At 38.1% G+C, this 27,270-nt stretch overlaps 2 protein-coding genes across 8 annotated transcripts in view; one reads left to right on the plus strand and one right to left on the minus strand.

Annotated features, from left to right (window-relative positions):
* PLEKHH2 (pleckstrin homology, MyTH4 and FERM domain containing H2) overlaps positions 1 to 27,270 on the plus strand; it is a 112,069-nt gene that overhangs the window by 15,695 nt on the left and 69,104 nt on the right. For all 7 annotated transcript variants that reach the window (XR_013389422.1, XR_013389423.1, XM_077915223.1 and 4 more), the window contains exons 3-6: positions 12,057 to 12,119; positions 21,299 to 21,448; positions 23,074 to 23,157; positions 23,788 to 23,869. Coding sequence is in view for 5 of the 7 variants with exons in the window: in XM_077915223.1 (XP_077771349.1) it covers positions 12,057 to 12,119; positions 21,299 to 21,448; positions 23,074 to 23,157; positions 23,788 to 23,869 (379 nt within the window). In the remaining 2 variants the exon portion in view is untranslated. The remainder of the gene's footprint in view (positions 1 to 12,056; positions 12,120 to 21,298; positions 21,449 to 23,073; positions 23,158 to 23,787; positions 23,870 to 27,270) is intronic.
* C1GALT1C1L (C1GALT1 specific chaperone 1 like) lies at positions 9,556 to 10,286 on the minus strand. Its single transcript, XM_077913234.1, is given in 6 exon segments — positions 9,556 to 9,650; positions 9,653 to 9,829; positions 9,832 to 10,007; positions 10,009 to 10,085; positions 10,087 to 10,144; positions 10,146 to 10,286. Coding segments are annotated over 6 exon segments (636 nt in total). The 5' UTR covers positions 10,199 to 10,286.

The following is a 27,270-nucleotide window of genomic DNA, read 5'->3' on the forward strand; positions in this document are numbered from 1 at the left end:
ACCAAAGCAGCTGCGGTTCAACTAAAAGACCACTAGAGAATCGGTGGTCTTTTAGTTGATTTTTAGCATGAAGACTCAAATCCCAGCCATGTCAGTGACTTGGAGCATAAGCTTATATAAGGCATACTCATTCTGAACAGCAACTTCCTAATCTTCACGATAAGCATAACAATTTCTGTCTTACGGTGTGGCTGAGAAATAATGTAGTGGAAAGTTTCTGGTTCCTAAACACTAGGATTTTTTTTTAAGTTCTCTTCTATTCTCCAAATTATTTTTCTTTCCTCTGAGATGATTTCCCACTTTTATGTTGTTTTGTTTTTGTTTTTTTTTTAGGTTGTAAACTTTTCTCAAATTTCGGATTATTTTTAGTGGTCCATTCATAGCTAAGAATGGGACATCTGAAAAGTTGACCAGCACTAAGTAGTTAGTGAACAACTAAACATTTTTTTGACTACTGGTCAACAACTGTCAATCTTTGTTTTAGGATGAGTGGGTGGGAACTGCCTATTACACCATGAACCCATAAATGCCACAGTTATTGGACTGATGCCCTCCAAACAATTTATTCAGTTTTGTAAGAGAAGAACATTTCCATTTTCAACAGGAAGTAAATGCTTAGCTGCTGGACATTTGGCACATGGGGATAAGTGAGAAGGTTTCAGGGAGTTAGTTGACTCTAAGGGCTACATATTTTCCATTAATGTCCACTATTTTTACCCCACACCCTTCACTCCTGCTCCAGGTTTTTATAGGATACTGTGAGGAAATTAGCTAGCAGGAGAAACCCAAGAACCTCCAGTCCTTATTCTAGACTATGGTTTCTGCTTCATCAGAAACAAGAGGAAAAATGAATATATGCACATTTAATGGTGAGCTTGTCTCCCCCCACTTCCAACCTTCCTCTTTTACATGGCTTCTAAAATGCTGGCAGCCAAACATTTATCCTAGGGGATAAAGATTGAAAGTCTCTGGGGAATCTTACCAGCCCAGGAGGAAAGAGGAAATAATGCTGACAATCAGTGGTTCCCCAACAGAAAGCTCAGCCAGATCACCTAATGTTAAAAGTTCATGGTCAACAAGCCCCAGATATGTGCTAAAAGCATGTAGGCAGCTTTTTATACTTTAATCTTAAACATAAGTAGGCAGGGCAGCCCGGGTGGCTCAGCGGTTTAGCGCCACCTTCAGCCCAGAGCCTGATCCTGGAGACTTGGGATCGAGTCCCACTTCGGGCTCCCTGCATGGAGCCTGCTTCTCCCTCTGCCTGTGTCTCTGCCTCTCTCTCTCTCTCACTCTGTGTCTCTCATGAATAAATAAATAAAATCTTTAAAAACAAACAAACAAACAAACAAACATAAGTAGGCAGCTCATGAATGACCAGACATATGAGGAAAGCCTCTAACATGATAGAGAACAAACACAAAACAAAACACAATATTGCTTATGCAGGGGAAAGGAAATAAAACAGAACAAGCAAAATCCTGTCATTTAATATTCCCAGAGAGAAAAGATATTGCCTTCCTAAAATAAGGAATATTCAGAGAATGAACAAGAACTCTTGAAAGTTAAAAACATGGTAGAAGAGGGGTGCCTGAGTGGTTCAGTCAATTAAGCATCTGCCTTCGGCTCAGGTCATGATTCCAGGGTCCTGGGATTTTAGCCCCATCTCATGGTCCCTGCTCAGTGGGGAGTCTACTTCTCCCTCTTTCTCTGCCCTATTTCCTCTCTCTCAAATAAATAAAATCTTTTTTTAAAATGATAGAAGAAATAGTAAACTTAATAGAAGGATTGGAATATAAACTTAAGGTAAATACCTGGGAAGTAGAGAAAAAAGATTAGAAATTTAGAAGATTAGTCCAACATGTTCAAGACTAGGATGGTAGGAAGTCTGAAGTGGACAAAGCCAATGAAACAAGACACAAAAGTTTCCCAGAATTGAATGACACAAGATTCTCGATTGAAAGGTCTACCAAGTACCTACCATAAAAACAAAAACAATAGTTTCACCCAAAGGCACGTCATCATGAAAGCTTACTATAGACCAAAGAACAGATTCTGCAAGCTTTCAGAGGAAAAAAAAAAAAACAAAACAAACCCAAACAGGTTATATGCAAACAATCAGGAATTAGAATAGATTTTTAAGACATGCAAGTTGCCATATGACTTGAAGAGTCTCCAGAAGAACGTGCTCCATTAAAAGGAAGAAGGAAACCAAGAGAGGAAAGCATAGGATACGGAAACAGGAGCTCCAGTGTGGGGGAAAGGGCTTTCTCTTTTCTCCAGCTGTGTTCTGGCAAGAGGTGGGTCAGTCCAGATGGGTGCAGGTCAGAAGCTCTGGGAGTGCCTTCAAGAATATGAATTTGGGGGCAGCCCGGGTGGCTCATCGGTTTAGCACCACCTTCAGCCCAGGGCCTGATCCTGGAGTCCTGGGATCAAGTCCCATGTTGGGCTTCCTGCATGGAGCCTGCTTCTCCCTCTGCCTGTGTCTCTGCCTCGCTCTCTCTCTCTCTTTCATGAATAAATGATAAAAAAATATGAATTTGGTAGGAAATCGAGCATGAATGAACATCTTGAAGATGATTTAACTTGGAATTAAATTATTGATGAGTTCGTAGGTAAGTAAAAGAACAAGACATTTAACTATAGAGGAAAAAGTTATGTAGCATGGGAAAAAGTAACCATGGTTTACTACGTGGTTCATCTCTGAATATCATACGTATAGTCACAGTAATACTGATACTGAACAGTGAATTAACCAAAGGTAAGATAGAAACATTTTGGAAGAATGGGAATGTATCTGTGTTGATGGTGGGATCAAAGAACTAAATCCTCATTCTCCATAGGAATTCTCCATAGGAAATCACTAAACTAAAGAAGTCCATAAAAAAGAAGTATGTTATTTAGAACGTCAAAGTAGAATATTAAGAGAATTGGCTAAAAGAGGATAATTTTTACTAACAAATCTTATGGAACCAGTTGGCATTTTATGTGCATTTATGACATGGATAAACATATAAACAAAAGTTAAATCAAATTGTGAAGTAAATGGACTTGTCTAGTCTTTTAAGGGGAAATCTTCATATCATAATATCATAATGGGATGTTTCCATGGAAATCACTATCTAAACAAAATAATTTATTTTGTGTTTTCAGGATATATCAAAAAGAATCAAACATTCTGGGTTTTATGTTTTGAAGTTAGGTGCATTCAGGATCAGAATTGCTACATGTCCTGAAGAATTGTCGCATTTATAATTTTCAACACTCTTTGTTAATGAAACTTTGGCATTAAAGTCTCTTTTGTCTGATTTTGATATTGCTTTTAGGTAATACCTGCTTGGAATAATTTCAATCTTTTAGCATCATTTTTTAAGTATGCCCTTTTAGATACTATATAGCAAGATTTACGACTTTATCTGACTAGTGAGATAATCTCTTTAAGTATATCTGAAATCATAAATGCATTCTGTTTCTACACATTATGTTGTTGAAATTTTCTTTATCTTCCCTGTTTCATGCTCCCCCCCCTCCCCCACCTCGATGCTTTGGAAGCTATAGACTGAATTTCTATTAAGTGGGTATCCTTAACTCTTTTTAAAAAAGAAAGGCCAGGGCACCTGGGTGGCTGAGTCGGTTAAGTGTTTACCTTCAGCTCCCGTCGTGATCCCAGGGTCCTGGGATCAAGCCCCATATCCGGCTCCCTGCTCAGTGAACAGTCTTCTTCTCCTTCTCCCTCTTCCACTCCCCCAGCTTCTGCTCTCTCTCTCTTTCTGTCAAATAAATAAATAAAATCTTGAAAAAAAATTCTAACACTTCAATCATACCATATATTTTTAATTAATGAAATACCAATAGCTTTTTCATTTCTTTTTTTTTTTTTTAAAGGATTTTATTTATTTATGAGAGACACAGACATAAGCAGGCTCCCCCAAGGAGCCTGATGTGGGACTTGATCCCGGATCCTGGGATCATGCCCTGAGCGGAAGGCAGACGCTCAACCGCTGAGCCACCCAGGCATCCCATGAAATACCATTAACTTTTTCACATCACTTTCGTGTTTTCTTATTTTTATCCTCACAACTTCCTGTAAGGTAGGTAGAGCAGGTTATATTTTCCCTATTTTATAAATAAGAATTTTAAAGTACAATGTCAAACTGTTGAATAGTAGAGTGAGAATTAGAAACTGGATCTCTTGAATCTATCTTATTTTAGACTTGCTATATTAAGCCTTGCTAACTTAAAATTATTCATAAAACTAAAATATGTGTATAGTAGAAATATGCTGCTATATCAATATCCATTGAGCACCCATTAAGTATTAGACACAATGCTGGGCACTCTCCTGCTCAATCTTCACATAAATACTGTGAGATAAATGTTAATCTCTTTTACAAATGAGGAATGGAGACTCAAAGAAGTTAAATGACTTACCCATCATTATATAGCTCATAAGTAGTGGGATCTGGATTCGGATTTCAGTTGTCTTGCCTCCAACATCAGTGCTCTTTCCACTTTTCTCTATATTAATATTTCAAGGGCTACATTTTTTTTAAAAAGATTTATTTATTTATTTTGAGAGAGAGAGAGAGAGTCAATGCCATATGAGCAGAAGAAAAGTTATTTTGCAGCAGTAAAAATACTATCCTTCATATGTCCTGCATATATGCAGAGTGGTTTACAGGAATAATAGCATTCAATAATCTATAACATATTGAATACTTACTGCATATAAACACCTGTATTAGGATATGTTACAGTGAGGCCAAGAGAAAAGGCTTCTGCTCTGTTAACTACTAGAAATTTTCAAACTCCAGAAAGAGAAAACTGACCAGATATTTTTATAGTCCTTGCCTTAGTTTGTTCTGCTATAACTAAATGCTATAGACTATGCAGCTTATAAACAACAAAAGTTTATCATAGTTTTTGAGGCTGGAAATCTGAGATCAGTGTGCTGGCTAAGTCAGGTGAGGGCTCTCTTCTGAATTGCAGACCTTTCATTATATCCTCACATGATGGAAGGGGGTAGGAAGCATTGTGGGATCTCCTTGATAAGGACACTAATCCCATTGATGAGGGCCCCCCCTCAGGACTTCATCACCTCTCAGAGACCTCCTAACACCACCACAGTGGGTGTTAGGATTCCAACATGTGAATTTGGTGGGGGGGACACAAACATTCAGACCATAGCATTCCATCCTTACCCCCCCAGATACATGTCCTTCTCTCATACAAAATACATTCATTCCATCCATCCCAATAGCCCTAAAAACCTAAAAAGTGCATAGTCTCATCTAAATCAGTTACGGGTGAGACTCAAAATATGATTCGTTCTGAGGAAATCCCCACCAGCTGTGAACCTGTGAAATCAAACAAATTATGTGTTTCTAGAATACAATGGTGGATAGACATAGGATAGACACTTTCATTCCAAAAGGGAAAAGTAGGAGAGAAAGAAGGGGCAACAGGTTCCAAGCAAGTTCAAAGGCCAAAAGGCAACCAACATTAAATATTAAAGCTTGAGAATAATCCTCTTTAACTAGATGTTCAGCCCTCTGGGATGGAGGTCCTACCTTTTGGACCAATTGGAGGGGAGGAGAGGTCTCACCTTCTGGACACTCAGGGGCATTTGCAGCTCCATGGCTTTGCAGGGCAGCTCTTATGGATTCAAGTTGTGCACTGATGGCTTTACCAATCTGGGATTCTAGGAGTGGCCCCACCCTCATGGCTTCACTGGGAATTGGCCTGGTTGGGGCTCTCTGGTGGCCTTGCCCCTGAGGTGGCCCTGTTGTTGGGTTGTATGCCCACAGCACTAGGTGGCTTTATCCTTCCAAATCTAGGTGGAGGTAGCCATGCCTCCATGGGTCTCCTGGGCAGGGGTTGCCACACCCCTCCACCCCCCTTGGATTTGGGCAGCTCCACTTTGGTTTGGACAGAGGTTGTATGGCTAGTTAAAACTCAGGAAATGTCCTGCGTTGGCCTTGAGAAACTGAGGAGGCAGCTCTGATGATTTCTGAATTGCATTTAGGGTCCTTCCTTCTTGTCTTGAAGAATAGCCCAGTATCACAGCCATAGCTCTAAGATCCCATCCTGTAAAATCCAAGTCCAACAGCCAGCCTCATTCCTTCCTCTTCAGTTCATATGGACTTTTCCTTTTTTGGTTGCTACCTAACTTTGTGGTTCAAATCCCTACTGACTCCTTAATGGAAAGGTGGTTTGGCCACACCCTGGCCGCTCCTGAACAGGCTTTCCCATTTCTTCCAATACAGATATGCTGAAAAGTATCTAGATTTTTAGGCTCTACTTCCTCATTGACTGACAATCTATCTTTAAATCATTTCTCTTCTCATATTTTACTGTAAGCACTCAAGAAGAGTTAGGCCACTCCTTCAACACTTTAGCTTAGAAATTTCCTCAGTCAAATATTCAATTTCATTGCTCACAAGTTCTACAAAACACCAAGAGGAAAACCTAATTAAGTGAAACTCTTTGCTGCTTTATAACAGGGATCACTTTTCCTCTCGTTTCCAATAGCATGTTTCTCATTTCCATCTGAGACCTCATCAGAACGGCCTTTACCATCCATCACATATTTCTACTAACACTGTTCACAACCACTTAGGTATTCTCTAAGAAGACTGAGACTTTCTCTGCTGCATTCCTGTTTGCCTCTGAATTGTCACCAGAATTGCGTTAAATGGTCTGTTCATGGCAATGTAGGTTTTTTCCTACCATGCACCCCAAAATTCTTATGCTTTTTACCAATTACCCAATTCCAAAGTCACTTCCACATTTTTAGGTATTCGTTACAGCAGCACTCTACTCTCAGTGCCAATTTCTGTCTTGGTCCATTTGTGCTGCTGTAACAAAATATGACAGACTGTGTAGCTTATGAACAATAGAAATTTATTTCTCACAATTCTGGAGACTGGAAGTCTGAGATCAGGGTGCCAGCGAGGTCAAGTTCTGGGTCTTAGACTTGTATTTTCACTTGGCAGAAGAGGCTCCGTAGGATCTCTGTTATAAAAGCACTAATCCCATTCCTGAGACTCTCATCCTCAGGACCTAATTACCATCACATTGGACATTAAGATTCTAATGTGAATTTGGGGGGGAGGGGCACACAAACATTCAGACCATAACAATCCTTTTAAGAAACTATTCAGTCTTTTAAGACTTTATTTTTTAGAGCAGTTTAGGGTTCACACACAAAATATTGGGTGGTACAGAAATCTTCCATATAGTTTTCCTCATTACCAACATCCCCCACTAGAGTGGTACAACTGATGAACCTGATGAAGTTTTGGAATATAGGTGAGATTTGGTGGGGTGAGGTCCGGAGCCGACAACCAAGAAAATTCTTGAGACGTCTTTGGTGCAAAATGGTGGTTTTATAAAGCAAGAGGACAGGATCTGTGGGCACGAAGAGCTGCTGCACCGGGGCCTGTGAGGGGCACCGGGGCCTGTGAGGGGTGGCTGATTCTATACCTGGGAGTTGGGAGGGGTTTGAGGATAGCATACTCTCTAAGGAATTTGGAAGCAAGTTTTCCAGAACCTTGAGGGGGCTAGCTATTGTTGGGAAAAGGTCGCTTATTACTGTCTAATAAAACCTGAGTCACGAGACCTTTCAAATGTATATTTGTGGGCCATGTGCTTGGGGGATGATTGCCAACATGTATCTTGCGGGATAGAGATAAAGGAAATTTCTAAAGGAATTTTTATATGTTAAAGTAAACTTACAGGACCCTGGGGGTCGGGCTAAGATTGCCGTTTGCCCTTAGCAAAATATTAACATCGAGGCAGTTGAGTCCATAGAGGAATGTCCCTTTGCCTGTTTCAAGGACTTGTCAGTGTGCTGCCCCGGGCTCGTGCTTTGTCCTCAGCTAGCCCTGTGTTACCCCATCAAACTTACACTGACACATTATAAAAACCCAGAGTCTATAGTTTCACTCTTTGTGTACATTCCATGGATTTAGACAAATGTATAGTGACATGTATCCATCATTATGGTATCCTACAGAGTATTTTTACTGCCCTGAAAAGCTTCTGTGCCCTGTTTATTTATCCCCTCACCTCAGTTGGAATCATACAATATGCAGTCTTTTCAAATTGGCTTCTTTCATTTAATAATATGCATTTAATTCCCTCCATGTCTTTTCATGGCTTTATAGCTATTTCCTCTTAGTGCTAAATAATATGTCACTGTCTGGATGTACTATGGTTTATTTATCCATTCACTACTGAAGGGCATCTTGATTGCTTCCAAGTTTTGGCAATTATGAATAAAGCTGATGTGAACATCTGTATGCAAGGTTTTGTGTTGGCATAAGTTTTCAACTCCTTTGGATAAATACCAAGGAGTGTGATTGCTAGATCAATAGTAAGAGTACTGCCTTCCAAATAGGCTGCACCATCTTGCATTCCCATGAGTAATGAATGAGAGTTCCTGTTTCTCTGTGTCCTCACCAACATTTGGTGTTGTCAGTGTTCTGGATTTCGGCCATTATAATAGATGTGTCAATAATCTTTTTTTTTTTTTTTCACCAGCAAAATTTTACAGATCAGCAATTTGTTTGTGGATTTTCCTGGCAACCTTAACAATATTCAAAATTGAGGTTAAGTCTCTACAGGTGCAAATTTTCCCTAATAATATAAAGTTACATTGTAGAGGTGACACTTATCAGCATATTGTCAGTAGTGGAGGAATGTAGTGTTGGCATATGTCTGCCAGTTGTTTTCTTTTTCTTTCTTTTTTTTTTTGGTTTAAAGAACATCCTAGACAGGAGACAGTGCCTGTCCAATGGCTTATATGTAGTGCCACAGTCTATACAGTAATTCAATAAAATGCTTTTAGACAACAGTATTGGCTTATTAAACATTTGAAATATTTTCACAAAAATTCAAGATGATATGGGGTCCAGAGAATACACTCAGGAAATATCTATTTATACACTCAAATATTTGAAGCCTCTTCTAGAAGCTAGATCCCTGCAATAAACTGTCTTAAAAAGTGCTGCTATGTGGACAGGAAGTTAAATGGCCAGGTATGATAACAATGGAATGTTTCACACTTTCGTTATTCAATAGAAATGTAATACAGACACATCTGTAGTTTAAACTTTTCTATTAAACAAATTAATAAAATAAAAAACAATTTAATATTTAATGCAACATATTAAAAATATTTCAATGTTAGTCAACATAAAAATTACTGAGATGGTTTATACTTTTCATATTAGGTTTTCAAATAACATATGTATTATTGAGTTAAGTGTGTACTTTACACTTATATCTCTCTTTTTTTTTAAGATTTTATTTATTCATGGGAGACAGAGAGAGAGAGGCAGAGATGTAGGCAGAGGGAGAAGCAGGCTTCTCACAGGGAGCCCGATGTGGGACTTGAACCCCGGACCCTGGGATCATGCCCTGAGCCAAAGGCAGAGGTTCAACCACTGCACCACCCAGGCGTCCTTACACTTGCATATCTCAATTCACATTGCAAGTAGATTCACATTTTAAGTGCTTCTGGACAGCACAATTCTATTATCCCTCAGCCCTCAGTCATATTCTGAACCATCTGGAAGCAAAAACAACAACAACAACAACAACAACAACAACAACAACAACAAAAAACAGTATACTGTTGAAATAATGAATGCCCTGAGCCAGTGTACACCATACATCATTACTATCGCCTTTCTGGGAGTTGGCCCATTAAAAGTAATAGCCATACCCAAACAGCAGCCTTCCACTACTTGCTGAGGGTTATTACACATTGTCTCTTGAATAAGATGTGCAAATGGTTTTGTATTAAATACAACTCTTCCTTAGAAGCCTCTGCATTTTCTGCAAGAACTCCAGCTTATTTGAGGCTGACCACCAGCCGAATGTCTTCAGATAATTTCCAAATCGCACTTCAATCTGCACACTTCTCAGACTTACTGAGAAGGCTGTCTCAGACTCTAGACTTGACAATTTCTCCTTCCACAGCCAGGTTTTGGAGGTTGCCATGTTATAGTGTGGCCCATAGAGAAAGGTCATGTTAAAGCCCTAGTAAACGGCAGATACACTGAATTGTCAATGACAGCAAAACGTAGTGGGATGTGCAAGAAAGAACCAGGTGTAGTTGTCAACACGCTTTTCAAAGACATTTGTAAGTTGGCCTTATCTCTAACCACATGTCATTTTTAAAAATATTAAACATCTATCATTTTGAGCAGTGTAGGGCTCTGTTGTGTCAGAGCTTGGTGCAGGTTCAGGACAGCCTAGTAACTAACGGTCATCTCGGATTCTCCAAGGCTGATTCGGTCAACACGAATAGTGTTATTAAGATCCATGCGTTGCATCCTGTTTTTCTGTTTGGTGGGCAAAGGTGTTGGTGATGGTGGTCGTTACCTCTGTTGAGTGTTAAGTGGCCACATAGTTACCAAAACACACTAAGTGCTCCCAAGCACCATACTAGTAAAAACAAAAACAAAACAAAAAAACACACCCACAGCAGAAACCCTCCTTTAGGCATTAAGTCCGCGCGCTGCCTGGGTCAGGTCCCTGCAGCCCACGTGGCCCGCAGCTATGGCCGCCCTCCTGGCTGGGCCGCTCTGGCCGCGGGAGGCCGCTTCTCTGTGGTTTCGAGAAGGGGGCGGGGCTGGAGCTGGGGGTGTCCGCCGTAGGGGTGGTACCCGGGATACCCTTGAGTTTGAGATGCGGTAGGAGTTCTGGATACTAACCAGCAGTGAGACTGAAAATGAGCAAAGATCCAGCGACAGGTGGCTCTAGTGTTGATCATATTTCAACAGTCAGAAAAAAGAACTTAAAATTGAGGTTTACATCATAGTTGTGTATTTAGTACCTGGTACACATCTCTTATGTTAATTTGCATCAGATTCTTTTTAAGGCTTTCCTTTGTTTTACTTATAATAGTCACTTTAGTATTTTGCTTTAAATCTCTGGGTGGCTCAGTGGTTGAGCATCTGCCTTTGGCTCAGGTCGTGATCCCGGGGTCCTAGGATTGAGTCCCCCACCAGTCTCCCTGTGGGGAGTCTGTTTCTCCCTCTGTCTATGTCACTGTGTTTCTCATGAGTAAATAAATAAAATCTTTTTTTTAAAAGATAAATAAATCTCCAAAGTTTTTATTCTCTACAGAACTTTAAAAGAAAACGAAATTTTTTTTTTTATTCCTGTGCCGTATGCTTTTGAGGACGTGTGTGTGTGTGTGTGTGTGTGTGAAATCAGAATCTCTTTTCTACTCCAATAAATAAGAATTCAAACTACCTAGAGTTTTGATTTATTTTTTTTTAAGATTTTATTTATTTATTCATGAGAGACACAGAGAGAGAGGCAGAGACACAGGCAGAGGGAGAAGCAGGCTCCATGCAGGGAGCCTGACGCAAGACTCCATCCCAGGACTCCAGGATCATGCCCTGGGCCAAAGCAGGCGCTGAACCACTGAGCCACCCAGGGATCCCCTAGAGTTTTGATTTAAACATACCACCTATGGAGCTTTTGAGAATACACCATTTGTTGGTGTCATTGTGACTTTTTGATCACAAAACAAAAATGACATTTGAGGTCTTACTGTTCTTTTAGATTTAAATTACTGTTATTAATATGTTTTGTCCAGTAATTTATGGTTCAATGAAGAAAATTCTATGGATGAGTACTTTTGTAGCATGTATTACAGTGTGCTAAAAGTATGAAATATTTAGTATGTTATTTGATCATTTTTAAAGACTTTATTTATTTGAGAGAGATAGTGGGAATGAGCATGGGCAGGGGGAGAGAGAGACGGAGAAGCAGATTCCCCATCAAGTGGGGAGCCTGAGGCTGGGTCCTGGGGTCCTGGGGTCATGACCTGAGCTACCCGGGGCCCCTGGTCAATTTTTAAATATGCTCTTGTCTTTAGTGTCATAAATTGTATGTAATTCATATCCATTAAACTACTTTAACTATTCTAAAAGAATTGGAAAAGAAAAAAAAGAATTTGATAGCCTTGCAAGATTTTTAAGTTATTTTCGTAAGAAATAGGAACTTTTATATTTTCTCTGTTTTTCCACATTTTACAGATGCAACAGCTTGAGAGACAAGTTATTGATGCTGAACGTCAAGCAGAAAAAGCTTTTCAACAGGTAGAGTATAATTCTAGTTAAAAAATTTTTTTCTCAGATGCCTGTGTGGCTCAGTCGGTTAACGGTCTGACTTCAGCTCAGGTCATGATCTCTGGGTTCTGGAATCAAGCCCCTCGAGGGGCTCCGCCCTTGGCAAGGAGTCTGCATTTCCTTCTCCATCTGCCCCTCCCCTGGCTCATGCTCTCTCTTGCTCTTTCTCTCAAATAAATAAATAAATAAATAAATAAAATCTTAATTTTTTTTTCTCTCTCTCTACCAATGTAAGCCTTGTTTTGCCCAAAACAATTCTCAAAATAGTCTTCAACCCTTCTCTATCACTCTGACTATTCTGTGAGCTGGATCGTTAGAGAAAGTGGAGGATCTAACTTTATTTTGCCCCTTAATAAATTTTCACAGGATGAAAATGCTTCCGTTAGAAGGTTTTAGCTTCTGAAAAAATCAAATATTATTTTTATGGCAATACTGACCATAATGATGTTTTGAATATAAATATGTTCATAGCAGTGTCCTTTATAGAAATAAGGAGTTGAAAATAATATGGATGCCAAATTAGAAGAGAATGAATAAGTGAACTATGTTTATTCCATGAAATATTAACAACCATTAAAAATAATTATTATAAAAGATATACTAATATAGAAAAATGCTTAGAGTTATATTAGGAAAATTATATACAAAAATTTATTCTCAGTATTAATAGACATGTGGGAGAAAAGTCAGACCTTTGATAAGTCACTTAACCCTATCTGGGCCTTGCCAACATTAAAATGAGTGTTTTGGATGAGCCCACCAGCCTTAAAGTTTGTCCAATGATCCTCAATCTGTAGCTCTGCATTTTATGAAAAGATCTTTGTCAGATTCAGGCAAGTCAGGATTTTCAAAATTATTATTTTTTCCAAGAAATGTGTGTTAAATTTCTTATACTTGCTCTACATTTGTCACATGTCTTCCCTTCAACTTAAGAACTACTAAATCTTGTTTTCACCTATAAGATTTTTGCAAAAAGATTTTTGCTTATTTATTCATGAGAGACACACAGAGAGAAAGGGAGAGAGAGAGAGAGAGAGAGAGAGAGGCAGAGACATAGGCAGAGGGACAAGCAGGCTTCCTGCAAGGAGCCTGATGTGGGATTCAATCCTGGATCCTGGGATCATGCCCTGAGCCGAAGGCAGATATTCAACCACTGAGCCACCCAGGGGTCCCTCACTTATAAGATTTAATTTTATAAGTAGATTGATTTAGTGGCCTGATAAATTTCTAAACAAATCCAATCTAACCTAATCCTTGACTTTCTTAATTATGCTTAAAAGACAGTCCTAAAAATTTATTATACCAAATTTCAACCAGTGTAAGAATAGAGAAAAGGGTAAAATGAACCCCCATCACCAGCTTTCACAATTAGTCAACTCAGTGATAATCTATACCTCTTTTTTTTTTTTTAAGATTTATTTATTTATTCATGAGAGAGAGAGAGAGAGAGAGGCAGACACATAGAGGGAGAAGTAGGCTCCTCGCAGCGAGCCTGATGTGGGACTAAATCCCAGTTTCCAGGATCATGACCTGGGCCAAAAGCAGGTGCCCAACCATTGAGCCACCCAGGCATCCCAGATAATCTATACCTCTATCCACTTTATTCTTCTCCACCCCCACACCAGGTTATTTTGAAACAAATTCTAGACATCGTATCATTTCACCATGAGTATTTCAGCAACTAATCTGAAAATAAAGATTTAAAAAATCATAACTATAGTACCATCATCACACCAGTAATTCTTTAAAACCTCAAATTTAGATATTGAGAGAAGTAGGTAATGGTAAATAAAGATCTATGCTGTGCTTGGTTTTTTATATTCTTTAGCTGATAAGACCAAATAGTAGTATTTCCTCTTATAGCAATAAAAATCCAACGATTAACAGTAAACTCAGAAAAGGTCACTTATATCCTATGAAAGACTCTCATGTTTATGTCACTCCCTGCCATTCTATATTAAATGTCTTTGTCTATGTCTATTGTGGGCCTTGTTATCTATATCCCTGTTTAATTCCACAGCTAGCAGCACATATTCAGCAGTGTGTACCTCTCTTTCTCTCTCTGTCCCTTTTTTATAAAGTCTTTATTTATTTATTTGAGAGAGAGAGAGAGAGAGAGAGAGAACAGAGGGAGAATGAAAGGGAGAGACAGACTCCCTGCTGAGCAGAGAGCCCGATGCAGGGCTCCATCCCAGAACCCTAAGATCATGATCTGAGCTGAAGGCAGATGCTTAACTGACTGAGCCACCCAGGTGCCTCCTGCCTCTCTCTCTTATCTCCCTCTTTATCTTTCCTTTTCTGACTTCATCCTTTCTTGGTGACTTCTCTCTTTACCTTCATACCCGTGGTTGTCTCTCTCTGTTTTCTTTTCTTTTCTTTTCTTTTCTTTTCTTTTCTTTTCTTTTCTTCTTTTCTTTTCTTTCTTTTCTTTTCTTCTTTTCCTTTCTTTCTTTCTTTCTTTCTTTCTTTCTTTCTTTCTTTCTTTCTTTCTTTCTTTCTCCTTCCTTCCTTCCTTCCTTCCTTCCTTCCTTTCCTCTAATGCCTCATAGTGTAGGAAAAAAAGAAACAGGACAGTTTTATTTTGCCTTTTCTTAAATTAAAATTCTAAATTTATATGTGCAGCATATTTGTTTAGCTCTGAAAATTAAAATAAGTATCTTACTTATTTGTGATTCTTAGGGTTTTCTTCTGTGATTCATTAGATCTTAAGAGCAAAAAATGAATCCCCATTCCTAATTTGAGAGAAGTAAGCCATGACCATTTGTAGTTGTTAGAGGCCAACTACAGATCTTGGTAAGCTAACAGGAAGAATTTCTTGTTTGAGGTTGTCTTTTGAGGATATCAGGTGTAAACTTATTTAATTCTATGCTACAATTTAAAGAAAAAGACACCATGATTGGCTAAATGTCCTTAAATCAAACCTTCCTCCAATAAAGAGTGAGTGAGAATTGTAAACCTCTCAAAATTGCTATATAATTTGGCATATCTATAGATATTTGTTTTTGTCTCAACACTTTAAATTTATTCAGTACTTATTTTGTTATGCTTCAGAAGGGATTTTTTCCTTATATAATGATACATTATATTGCATTATATGTTATATTATTGTACATATTATACATTATATGTTATACATTATATACATTATATTATTATACATTATATACATTATATAAATTCTCATTCACCATATTAAATACATAATGATTCTAAGAGTTTACAGGAAATATAAAGAGAGCAAATGAATTTTCATGCACCGATTATATTACCTTTTTTTTTGCCTTGCCAAGACAAAGTAAATGTTTTAACATAGAGTAACCACATCCTTTGCTATCTTTCACAGTTTCTATGGGATTGTGCCCTATTTCGTGCTTATGCTGCTTAAATTCAGCTTATCCTTTGTCATTGAGTCATATCCTAATACTTAAACTGTATTTATATTAACCAAAAAGGAACATTTCACTGCTAAAAGCAGTAGTCAGCTGAAACCATCTCAACTCTGCACTTGAGCTTTGTTCCTTTTTCCCTTTGTTTTTAATGAGTCGCATTACCTTACCTGTACAACCATTAAATGAATTGGCTGTAGAAAAGAAATCATATGTTTTTCCAGAGAAATCTTGGCAATCATTATACTTATTGCTATAGGACATTTTTATTTTTATTTTTATTTTTTTTATTTTTTTTAAGATTTTATTTATTCATGAGAATACACACAGAGAGAGAGAGAGAGAGAGAGAGAGGCAGAGACACAGGCAGAGGGAGAAGCAGACTCCACACAGGGAACCTGATGTGGGACTCGATCCGGGGACTCCAGGATCACACCCTGGGCCAAAGGCAGGTGCTAAACCGCTGAGCCACCCAGGCTGCCCGGACATTTTTATTGTAGTTGTTCAAAGTTTGGAAAGCAGTATGTGCCAGTCAATCTCATATTACTTATGAGTATTCCTGTGAGACAGAAAAACAGCAAATTGCACATGTGAAAGATATTGATACACAGGATTCATTCTTAAGTATCTGATTAGGTGTATATTCCAATCTATTACACTCTTTTATGCTAATCAAAAAGGGGTACAATAATTTCCTATATGGAAATTCGTGTTTTCATTCTTCTCATTTCAATCCCTTGCCTGTGTTTGCTGCAAACTTGGTAGCAGCTGGATTTTAAAGTTCTCTCTGACCATTGTAATATGTGGACTAACCTTTCTGTGAAGTTGGTTCTTAGATTCCAAGTCACTTGTGGTTTTTAATAAGTGACAACTACTTGGTCACACTAATATCCAGGACCTTGTAATGATTTACTTCATTACATGAAAATGTACTTTATCCAGTGCTTTCCTTTTTACCTTCAGTGAGAATGGTTCTGGGCTTACTGCATAAATTCTGGAGCACTGTTTCCAAAATAATTGTGTTTAAGATGTGATTAGAATAATTAATTAATTTGCAGTATGTTTTAAATAACTGGTAAATGGTCTGGGATTCAAAATACCCTTATAATTCCTCTCTTCATTCTATTTTGGAATGATCAGGTTTTTTTGTCATAGGATTGCATGTATAGAGAAATAGAAACTTTTAACCCTTTCCTCAAAAAAAATAGTCACATCTTAATTACATGTGATGGGGTAGGGAGGGGTGAGGTTAGAAATTGGAAGAAGGAAATACTGGTAAGGTGATTACAATAGAACAATATTTGCAGCTCCTGCTTGCTTCAGTGTGGGCAGGAAAATGGAAAACAGCCCTGGGAATTGTGTCAGTGTCCTCAAGACTACACTCAAGGTTTGTTGATTCAGCAGAAGGACTCACAGAACTCAGAAAAGCTGTTATACTTATGGTTATGGTTTATTATAGCAAAAGGATGCAGATTAAAAGGAAGAATGCACACAGAGTCCAGGAGAAACCAGACATAAGCTTTCAGTTGTCCTCTTGCACTGGAGTTACACAGGGATGCAGTTGATTCTCCCATCAGTGATATGTAACAACACACTAAGTATCGACAAACAGGAAAGTTCATTTGAGACTTGGTGTGCAGAATTTTTATTGGCAGGGAGCGAGGGTGGTGGTGTCAGTCTTATAGGCATGGAATGCGCGGGTGACTGACCTTAACTACCCAGTCTCCAACCTTGCACAGGTCAAGCTGATATGGTGTGGCTCAGGACCCTAGGTGAATTTAAAAATGAATAAATAAAGAGGCGTTCACCATAAATCACATTATTGGCATAAACTATCTAGTGTCGTCCAGTATCTTGGATATATAGTCTCATTAGGGAAGATAGTAACAAGGGCTCAGAGGTTATTTCTTCCAGGAGCTAGTCAAGCACCAGTTCTTTTTTTTTTTTTTTTTGGAATGTGCAGGGTTTGAGCACCCCCACGTCTGCTGAGTTAATCTTTTACTGCAGAATAGCTTAGAGACCTCAGAAGCAGAAAAGATTTTGGGGAACTGGCTGAGGAATGTGCTAAGGTGTGTGGATGCGACCAGAAGATCTCCTGGAAGAAAAGGAGAAAGGTAGCCTAAAAGTGCAAAGTGAATATCCATATATAGGTGATCACAAGGGTTTCTTTAATGAGCAATTTGAATTTGTAGATGTTTGTTATTGGTCTCTGAGAAGTTAAAAGTCATACATGGTTTGGGTTAAATGAATAGAGAAAGAACTGGACTATTTTTCTGTAGTGAGATTTTTTAATTTTTTTATTTTTAAAGGCTGCTTGGTTTTTCTGTAGGTCTCTTATCTTTCCTATGGACTTATTATATTAATTACAAAGGAAAGCTGGTGAATCCTGTAGAACTTTGGTCCTAACAGGACCAGCTGGCAAGTGGATTGCCCATAGCTACTTTGTGATCTCTCTTCCTGAGATATTTTGACATTTTTGCCAGTAGTTTTCTTGCTTAGGAAAGTTTTGTTTAGCTAAAAGTAATGGTCAAATTAAACAGTTGTACCTGGCAAAGATGCATCCAAGGAGCTCTGACAGTAGCATTCACTCATAAAATGAGAACACCTTTTAAATTGTACATACTTTTCAGGGGATAAGAGTACTCCCAAATCCGGAGTACCGACTGGGAAGCTCAGTCCATTAAGGCATCAGCCTTCAGCTCAGGCCATGATTCTAGAGTCCTGGGATCGAGCCCTATGTGGGGCTCCATGTTCTGTGGGGAGTGTGCTTCTTCTCCCTCTCCCCCTTCCCCCATGCACACACTCTCTCTCTCATATAAATTAATAAAGTCCTTTTTAAAAGATTTTAATTATTTATTTGACAGAGAGAGAGAGAGAGAGTGCACAAGCAGCAGGCAGAGGGAGAGAGAGAAACAAGCTCCTCACAGAGCAGGGATGCAGGCATGATCCCAGGACCCCAGGATCATGCCCTGAGGCCAAGGCAGATGCTCAACCAGATGAGCCACCAGGTACACTAAATAAAATCTTAAATAAGAAAAAAAAAAGTACTCCAAAATCATAGTTTTCTAGAACTGTAGACCTTTCCTAAGCATTAATAGGACAATTTTATGGGGCAGCCCAATGTTTGTAGGGTGGCTTGCTCCAACTTAATTAAAGGAGACTATAGGTGTAGATCTGGTAATATTTATTTATATTCTTGCTTAGTTTCTTTTCTTGAGGTTTGTAGGGGTAGAAAAATTTCTTCCCTTCTAAGTTCTTCGGCTCGTCTAATAATTAAATTGGCATAAGACATTAACAGGAAAAAAACAAGTTTAATTTCATATATATGGAGCTCCATAAAAATACACAACTCAAAGAAGTGACTGTAGCAAGCAACTATACAATACATTTGTGAAAAATTAACAAGACAAAGAGGTTTAGGCTTGAGGTAGTAAATTAGTGAAGAAGTAACAAGGCTTGTCTATACAGCCTTCTCAGCCCTAAATTCCCTAACCAACTCTGGTGATAAGGATGACTTCTTCCCTCCTGATACAGGAGAGGGATTTATTTCCAGCTTTCAGGGGGACAAAAGAAGGTCGGAGTCGGAGTGTTCTTATACCAACTGTTTCTTAGGTAACTTTAGTTCAAAATAATCAGTATCCTGAAGTGGCATATTTTGGGGTGACATATTCTGCTCCCCTGCAGGTTTGGCATATTTTGGGGTGACATATTCTGCTCCCCTGCAGGTTTGTCATCTCTGTCCCTGAAGAACTACCATTTTGAACTTAGTCTCTGCTCTTCTCTCTCTGTTTCCACAGCTATAGAATGTCCTGTGTGGAACTGGCTATGCCATGTTAAGGATGATCCTTGGTATTTATTGTCCAGCTTTCTGTCCTCCTCTGGCTGTTTTTCATGGTAGCATTTCTGATATAGACCTTTGCTGGTTTGCCATTCCTGCAGAAAGACTGCTATATTATGTTAAAAAACACAAATCTTAAGATAACTTAAAATTATCATCTGGATAGTGGAATGCAGGGTTTTTCTTCTGTTTTTTAAAAACCTACTTTTATTTTTATAGTTTTCAGACATCTGAGTGGTATTTAAGTAGGATACTTTGGCATCTGAGTTGATTTTACATTTCCACAGTGAACCCACGGATGACATCTTGTATTCATGGTTAAAAAAACAAAACAATGGGGAGCCGGAGCGGCTCAGCGGTTTAGCTCCGCCTTCAGCCCAGGGCGTGATCCTGGAGACCCGGGATTGAGTCCCACGTCGTTGGGCTCCCTGCATGGAGCCTGCTTCTCCCTCTGCCTGTGTCTCTGCCCCCCTCTCTCTCTCTCTCTGTTTCTCATGAATAGATAAATAGAATCTTTAAAACAAAAACAAAAACAAAACTAACCTTAACACTCTCCTTCTAGAAACCCTCATTAGTCAAGTATTTTTGAACTTTAAGTGGATTCATCATGATTTTTCAGAAGTGTTTTTAACAGTTTAAGATTTTTCATCTTGATTATCATTGTTAGTTTCTCAAATGCTTTTGCATATTTTTCCTTTTTGCCCCCTACAATCTAAAACATTACAAAAATTACATTCTTAACTGTTTGGAGTATATGAAATAGTCTTAATATACAGTGCCCAGTACTTTATTTTCTTTCTTCCTGTCATTAACATCTCATACATTCCTTCATATGCCCAGATGTGTTTTGCAAAAGATCTAAGCAGAGCCAGTGTATCTTAGTTATTAAAAAAATTTTTAAAGATAGATTTATTTATTTATTTATTTATTTATTTATTTATTTATTTATTCATAGAGACACAGAAAGAGACAGAGAGAGAGAGAGAGAGGCAGAGGGAGAAGCAGGCTCCATGCAGGGAACCCGACACGGGACTTGATCCTGAGTTGCCAGGATCATATGCTAAACCGCTGCGCCACCGGGGCTGCCCTGAGATATTAAAATTAAAGCATCACTCAACCCCAGGTCACACACAGGTCTCTTTTATCTTGTTCTACTTTTCCCACTGCCTTTATCTCCTTGTGTAGCATACTCTATGATTTTTACATCTTTATTATATTTGTGATCTCTCTTACCCACTAAAATCTAATTTCTATGCAGGCAAAGATTTGGGGTCCATTTTATTCACCAGTGTCTACCCAGAGCCTGGCACTTGGCAACTATTCCCGGAATGTTTGTTAAATGAATGAATCAATAAACCCTCACTGAACATACTCTCCTACCTATATCTTGATTCTCATTTTTTTATTTCTTGTGATTCCATCATTTGGGGCTTTAAAGTTCTTTTGTTTTCCATTTCCTTTCCATGTGTATTTGTCTGTTTTTCACCTAGGTTCAGTTTTTTTTCTGGGTCATCCAATCAGATCTTTCCTCACTAATCACCTTCTTTACTTTATATTCCTATTTAATTTAAATGTAAAAAATGAGGGCTGCAAGCTTTCTGATTTTATACACACATGAAATACTTTGCATATTATCATTGTTCTAGAAAAAATGAGCATTACTTTGTATGGTAGCAAAATTCTGAGAATCTCTCATGTGCCCTTATGTACCTCAAAGGTAACACTACTTGGCAAAATAGTCTCCAGACTTTATAATTGTTAAATAGATTAGTCTTCAGACTTTATAATTAATTAAAACATGCTGTTCAATATTTTGTTTTTATGATGATACCTTTTAGGAATCTATTTCACATTCAAGTATAATGTTTAATACTATGATAAATTAAATACATGCCTACTATTAATTTTCTAACCTCTGAATTTAGGTACAAGTTATGGAAGAGAAATTAAAAGCAGCTAATATTCAAACCAGTGAATCAGAGACAAGGCTGTATAAGAAGTGTCAAGATTTGGAGACCCTCATACAAGAAAAAGATGACATCATTCAAAACTTGGAACTGCAGCTTGAAGAACAGGTTAGGAAGAATTTGATCATCACAGTCTAAATACATGCATTTTGCATAATCTCAAAGGTTAAAAAGAGAGAGCCCACACTGCTAAATTTGGGTCAGAAATCTCACTTATTTGGTCAACTCATGGAGTCTAATCATATTTAAGGGTGAAAGGTACAAATAAAATGGCATTCCCTTTAAGACTGGGTGATTCCAAGGCCATATCTAACACTTTCTGGATGCGACTGTGCTCCTTAATGTTCAGACTTTTTAGAGTTTGAATGTAGTAGTCAACTTGAAAACATTTGGTTATCAGCAGGCATTTCTGTCTGTAAAATGTTTAAAATAGTTCTTTGCTTTAGATTTTTAGGGTGTTGGAAATATTTATGGAACATTGTGTTTTAAAGGTATGTTGAATGATGTGAATCCTATTTAAAAATGTGTACACTGTTTTTAAGCCATTTTATTGAGATCAAGTTAGTTTTTAGTTTATTTTAAAATTTTATTAGGAAAAATCTGCATTAAGGTCATTTGCTTAAATTATCATTTGGCATCATTTAAATATGACCATTATGAAATTATTAAATATGTCAAATTGTTTTTTATCATCAGCATTTTTTTTTTCATTTCTCAGAGGATCAGTATTTCTTTAGGTCAGTGGTTTCCAACTTTTCACCACCTCCCAACTCCCACCCACCGTGATTTATATGACAGTCACATTCTCTTAGTTTTGTGAGCATAACCACATTTGAAGGTTGGTAAATGTGAGCTAGATTTTTTAATTTTTTTTCTGGATCTTTAAAAATTTGCATGTAAAAATAAAATAATATATATGAAAAATAAAAACTTATGTTTGAGGGGAAAACGAATCATCTTCAGAAGAGATTCTGATTTTCCTCTCCCTAACCTGGTTGACCCCTCTCCTACTGTTCTAAACCCTAGATCATTTCCAGAAATCATTTATTTTGCTGATAAATTCAGTGGGTGGATTTCAGTATATGATCTTTCAGAGAAAGAGGATAGCATTTGTTAAAACTAGTAATATTTGCATATGCCTTTGTCGTTTATTATTACATCTGTTGGACAATGGTTTTCATTTTTTACCCTATTTGGTAATTTGAAGGTAGATGTATTACTTGGAAACAGGTTTTAAGTGGATTTGTCTTTTGTATTTACAATGTAACATTTCCAGGGGCAGCCCTGGTGGCTCAGCGGTTTGGTGCTGCCTGCAGCCTGGGGTGTGATCCTGGAGACCGGGGATCGAGTCCCACATCGGGCTCCCTGCATGGAGCCTGCTTCTCCCTCTGCCTGTGTCTCTGCCTCTCTCTCTCTCTGTCTATGAATAATAAATAAAACCTTTAAAAAATAAATAAACAAATTCAAGTTTGGGGGACACCTGACTTGGCTCAGCTGTTGAGCATCTGCCTTCAGGTGAGGGCCTGAACTCAGTCCAGGGATTGAGTCTTGCATTGGGCTCCCTGCGAGGAGCCTGCTTCTGCCTTTATGTCTCTGCCTCTCTGTGTCTCTCATGAATAAATAAATAAAATATTAAAAAAAAAACAATGTAACATTTCCAGATGTAACGTTTATGAGGTAATCATTTCCATGAGCCTATGTTTGAACTAAATACACTGCTAATGTTATTTCAGAAACAAATAAGGATACAAGAAGCTAAAATAATAGAAGAAAAAGCAGCTAAAATCAAAGAATGGGTAACACTTAAATTAAACGAGGTATTTATTGCTCTCTATATTTTGTGTTTTCTTTACCTTTTACTTCCTTTGAATAGATAAGCCATCAGAATATCTGATCATTTGAATGAAACAAAATTCTGATCAGTTGGTGGTGCTGCTGTCTTTTGGTAAATGTGAGATAGGTAGCTTTCATTTTTATGTCCAGTGTATTTCTACAATTAAAAATACTGATAGACTCCTAGTAAGTAGTATAGGTAGCCTCATTCTCATTAGTTGATTTTAGCTCTAATTTGTTAATTTTAAATAATTATAGAACATATGTGTATATCATAAGATTAATGTGTTCAGTATCTTGAGAAGTACACATTGGTTTATATGGCAGATTAAATGATGAAATAATTTGGTTTAAAATAATTTTACAGTGGGAAAGGCATACAGGCTGAAAATATTTGAAACTCTCAGTTCTAGAAAAAATAAATATCAAGGCCATAATTATCTAGGCTATCTAGGCTAATTATCTAGATGATAAATTCATCTGATATTTGCTCATCATTTCTTTGTATTTTGATTACATGCAATTAGGTATTAACATCTTAAAAATATTGTAATTTACTAACACATGTTAGAAAAATTATTCCTATATAAAAGGATACCATTATATCTTTTCAGCTGGAATTAGAAAATCAGAATCTTCGTTTGATCAACCAAAACCAAACTGAAGAGATAAGAACAATACAGTCAAAACTACAAGGTATGAATATTTTGACTAAGACAGGTTAGTTGGGTTTATTAGGCTACATAGAATTTTGCTGTTGAGCACTTGAAATATGCCTCGCACAACCAAGGAACTAAATTTTAGGTTTTATTTAATTTGAGTAGGTTTTAATTCAAATAACCACATGTTCACATTAGACAGCACAGCTGGACAATTGCAAATAACCCAAAGGGGGTACAGTAATTTGAAAGTTTAATTTCAGGTATGTTTGCTTTAAAAAACTCAGTTATTTTATTTTCTATTTTCACTTGTATTGTGGTGATCAGTAGTGAGTAAAATTCTTACAGCCTGAATATTTTCAGCAGAATTTTGTAATATGAATGATAAACTCTTAGCACTTTCCCATGCTTAGGGTCACTTTCTTTTCAGCATCAAAGCCTAAAAATGAGTGATAGGGTTAGAGGTAGAGATTTACTTAGTAACTCAAGTGCATACTGAGCTGAAGACAATGGTTTTTAGATCTTGGCCACTATAGTAGTTTTCAAGCTTATTTAGCCATAGAACTCTTTTTAAAACAATATTTATTTTCCTGTAGAAGCTTAAGAGATAAAACAGGTGAAAGTGGTTTTGTGTGACAGATCCAGAGTTCTGCAGACTCAGCATTACCCATGCCTCTTCTTATACCCACTGTGACATTTCCAAAAAGCCCTGAGGTTTCATAGAATGCATTGGAAAAATACTGGCATGGTAGAAAGTGCATGGACTTTGTTTTTATTTTTATTTTTATTTTTATTTTTTATTTCTTTATTTTTTTTAGACTTTGAAGTCAACGTTAATGCCCTACAGTTTAATAACTGTGTCATATTCTCAGATTTTTTTTTTTACAACAGTGAAGTAATGGTAGTAGTACCTTCCTGGTTTCATGATAGTTTGTTGATTTTAAGACACATAAGAGCATTTTGTCTACTGCACGTTCATACTTATTGCTGTCATTTTGTAAAGGAAAAAGCTCCTGTTTTCCTTTTTCCTCAATACTTCTGATGTCAGATATGTGCGAGTTTTTACCACACAAAGCAATTCTCCAATTCCCAGAGGACACTGACTGGTTGCCTTTCAAATTTAACTCAGTTCTGACATTATCTACTTGAGGTTGGCATCAGATTCCACAGGTTACAAGTTTGGTCCCACAAAGCTACCCCCGCCCCATCACAACTTCATACACCGCTTCAAACACTGTTGTAATTATCAGTTCTCAACCTGCTTCTGGCCAACTGGCTATAAATCAGAGGTTTCCATCACACACACACACACACATGACTGATAATTTGCTAGAGCAGCCCACAGAATTCGGGTAAACATTTTCTTACTAGGGGCACCTGGGTGGCTCGGTTGTTGAGTGTCTGCCTTTGGCTCAGGTCATGATCCTGGGGTCCTGGGATTGATTCTCACATCAGGTTCCCCACAGAGAGGCTGCTTCTCCCTCTGCCTGTGTCTCTGCCTCTCTCTCACTCTCTGTGTCTCTCATGAATAAATAATAAAATATATATTTTTTAAGATTTTATTTATTTATTCATGAGAGACACAGAGAGTGAGAGAGAGGCAGAGACACAGGCAGAGGGAGAAGCAGGCTCCATGCAGGAGCCCGACATGGGACTCAATCCCAGGTCTCCGGGATCAGGCCCTGGACTGAAGGCAGTGCTAAACCGCTGAGCCACCAGGGCTGTCCCAATAATAAAATATTTTTAAAAAACAAAACAGTTTACTTACTAGATTTTTGGTTTATTACAGAGGCTCTAACTCAGGAACAGCCAAAATGGAAGCAATACAGAGGGTGAAGTATGGAGAAGGGGCACAGAGCTTCTATGCTCTCTCCAAGCACACCACCCTCCCATCACCTCCATACATTCACTGAATTGGAAGCCTATCCTTTTGGGTTTTTATGGAGACTCCATTATATAGCCTTGACTGACTAAATCATTAGCCTTGGTGATTAAGTCAGTTTTCAACTCTCCCTTCTCCTAAGTTCAGAAGTAGCGGGGTGGAGGATGAGGCTAAAGTTCCAGTCCTCTAACCACAGGGTTGGTTCCCCTGGCAACCAGCCCCCACCCTGAGGCTGTCTAGGGGCTTTCCAAAAATCACCTCATCAACATAAACTCAGATGTGGTTGAAAGGGCTAGTTATGAAAACATAAGATACTTTTATCGCTTTTACCACTTAGGAAATTCCAAAGATTTTAGGAGCTATGTGCCCGGAATCATGTAGTTCTTATATCACATACTTCCTCCACCTATATGATGAAAAATTAATATCCACACAGTTGATCTAGAATTCCATACTTACATATGGAATCATTGACATAAATTGAATGTACCTAGTCTACTCTCAAAGGCTGTTATTTTATCTGATATTCTTAGCTTGCAATTCTAGTCTTCATTGGCAGTCTGTTAGGTCTTGTAGACTAAGGGATTATGAATCCTTGGAGCCTAGAGGTAGGCTGGAGAAGAATAGGTACAATTATGTAGATATAATTTAGTACTTTAAAAATGTATATCCATATATATGATTATTAAAATACTGTGGATTAGTTCTGTGAGAGATAACATAAAAATAGTAAAAGATACACCTAAAGGAATACACTGTGTAAAGAGTTTTCTTATGCTCTACTCAGTTATCAGCTGCTATTTAATTTACTCCTTTGGTGTTCTCCCAGAGTTAATTAAAAATTTAATTTGGGGGACACCTGGGTGGCTCAACAGTTGGGTGCCTGCCTTCGCTCAGGTCGTGATCCCGAGATCCAGGATCGAGTCCGACATCGGGCTCCCTATGGGGAGCCTGCTTCTCCCTCTGACTATGTCTCTCCTCTCTCTCTCAGTCTGTGTCTCTCATGAATAAATAAATAAATCTTAAAAAAGAAGAATTTAATTTTGGAGGTAGGGTTTCTTTTTCTCTCTCTTTTTTTTTCTTCAAGATTTTATTTATCTATCTGAGAGAGAGTGAAAGAGCACAAGCGGGAGGGAGGAGCAAGGTCCCACTGAGCAGGGAGCCCAATGTGGGGCTCAACCCCAGGACCCTGAGATTATGACCTGAGCCAAAGGCAGGCGCTTAACTGATTGAGTCACCCAGGTGCCCCTGGGAAACCTTTCTTACTATCTCTATGCTTTTACAGATTTTATTTATTTATTTTAGACAGAGAAAGAGAGAGCTGGGGGAATGGGTAAGGGGTAGGCACAGGGAGAGGGGAGAGCATCTTTTTTTTTTTTTTTTTTTTTAAGATTTTATTTCTTTATTCATGAGAACCACAGAGAGGCAGAGACAGAGGCAGAGGGATAAGCAGACTCCATGCAGGGAGCCTGATGTGGGACTGGATCCTGAGACCTTGGGATCACGCCCCAAGCCAAAGGCAGATGCTCAACCGCTGAGCCATCCAGGCGTTCTGA

This window comes from Canis aureus, chromosome 11, assembly GCF_053574225.1.
Source record: "Canis aureus isolate CA01 chromosome 11, VMU_Caureus_v.1.0, whole genome shotgun sequence".
Classification (NCBI taxonomy): domain Eukaryota; kingdom Metazoa; phylum Chordata; class Mammalia; order Carnivora; family Canidae; genus Canis; species Canis aureus.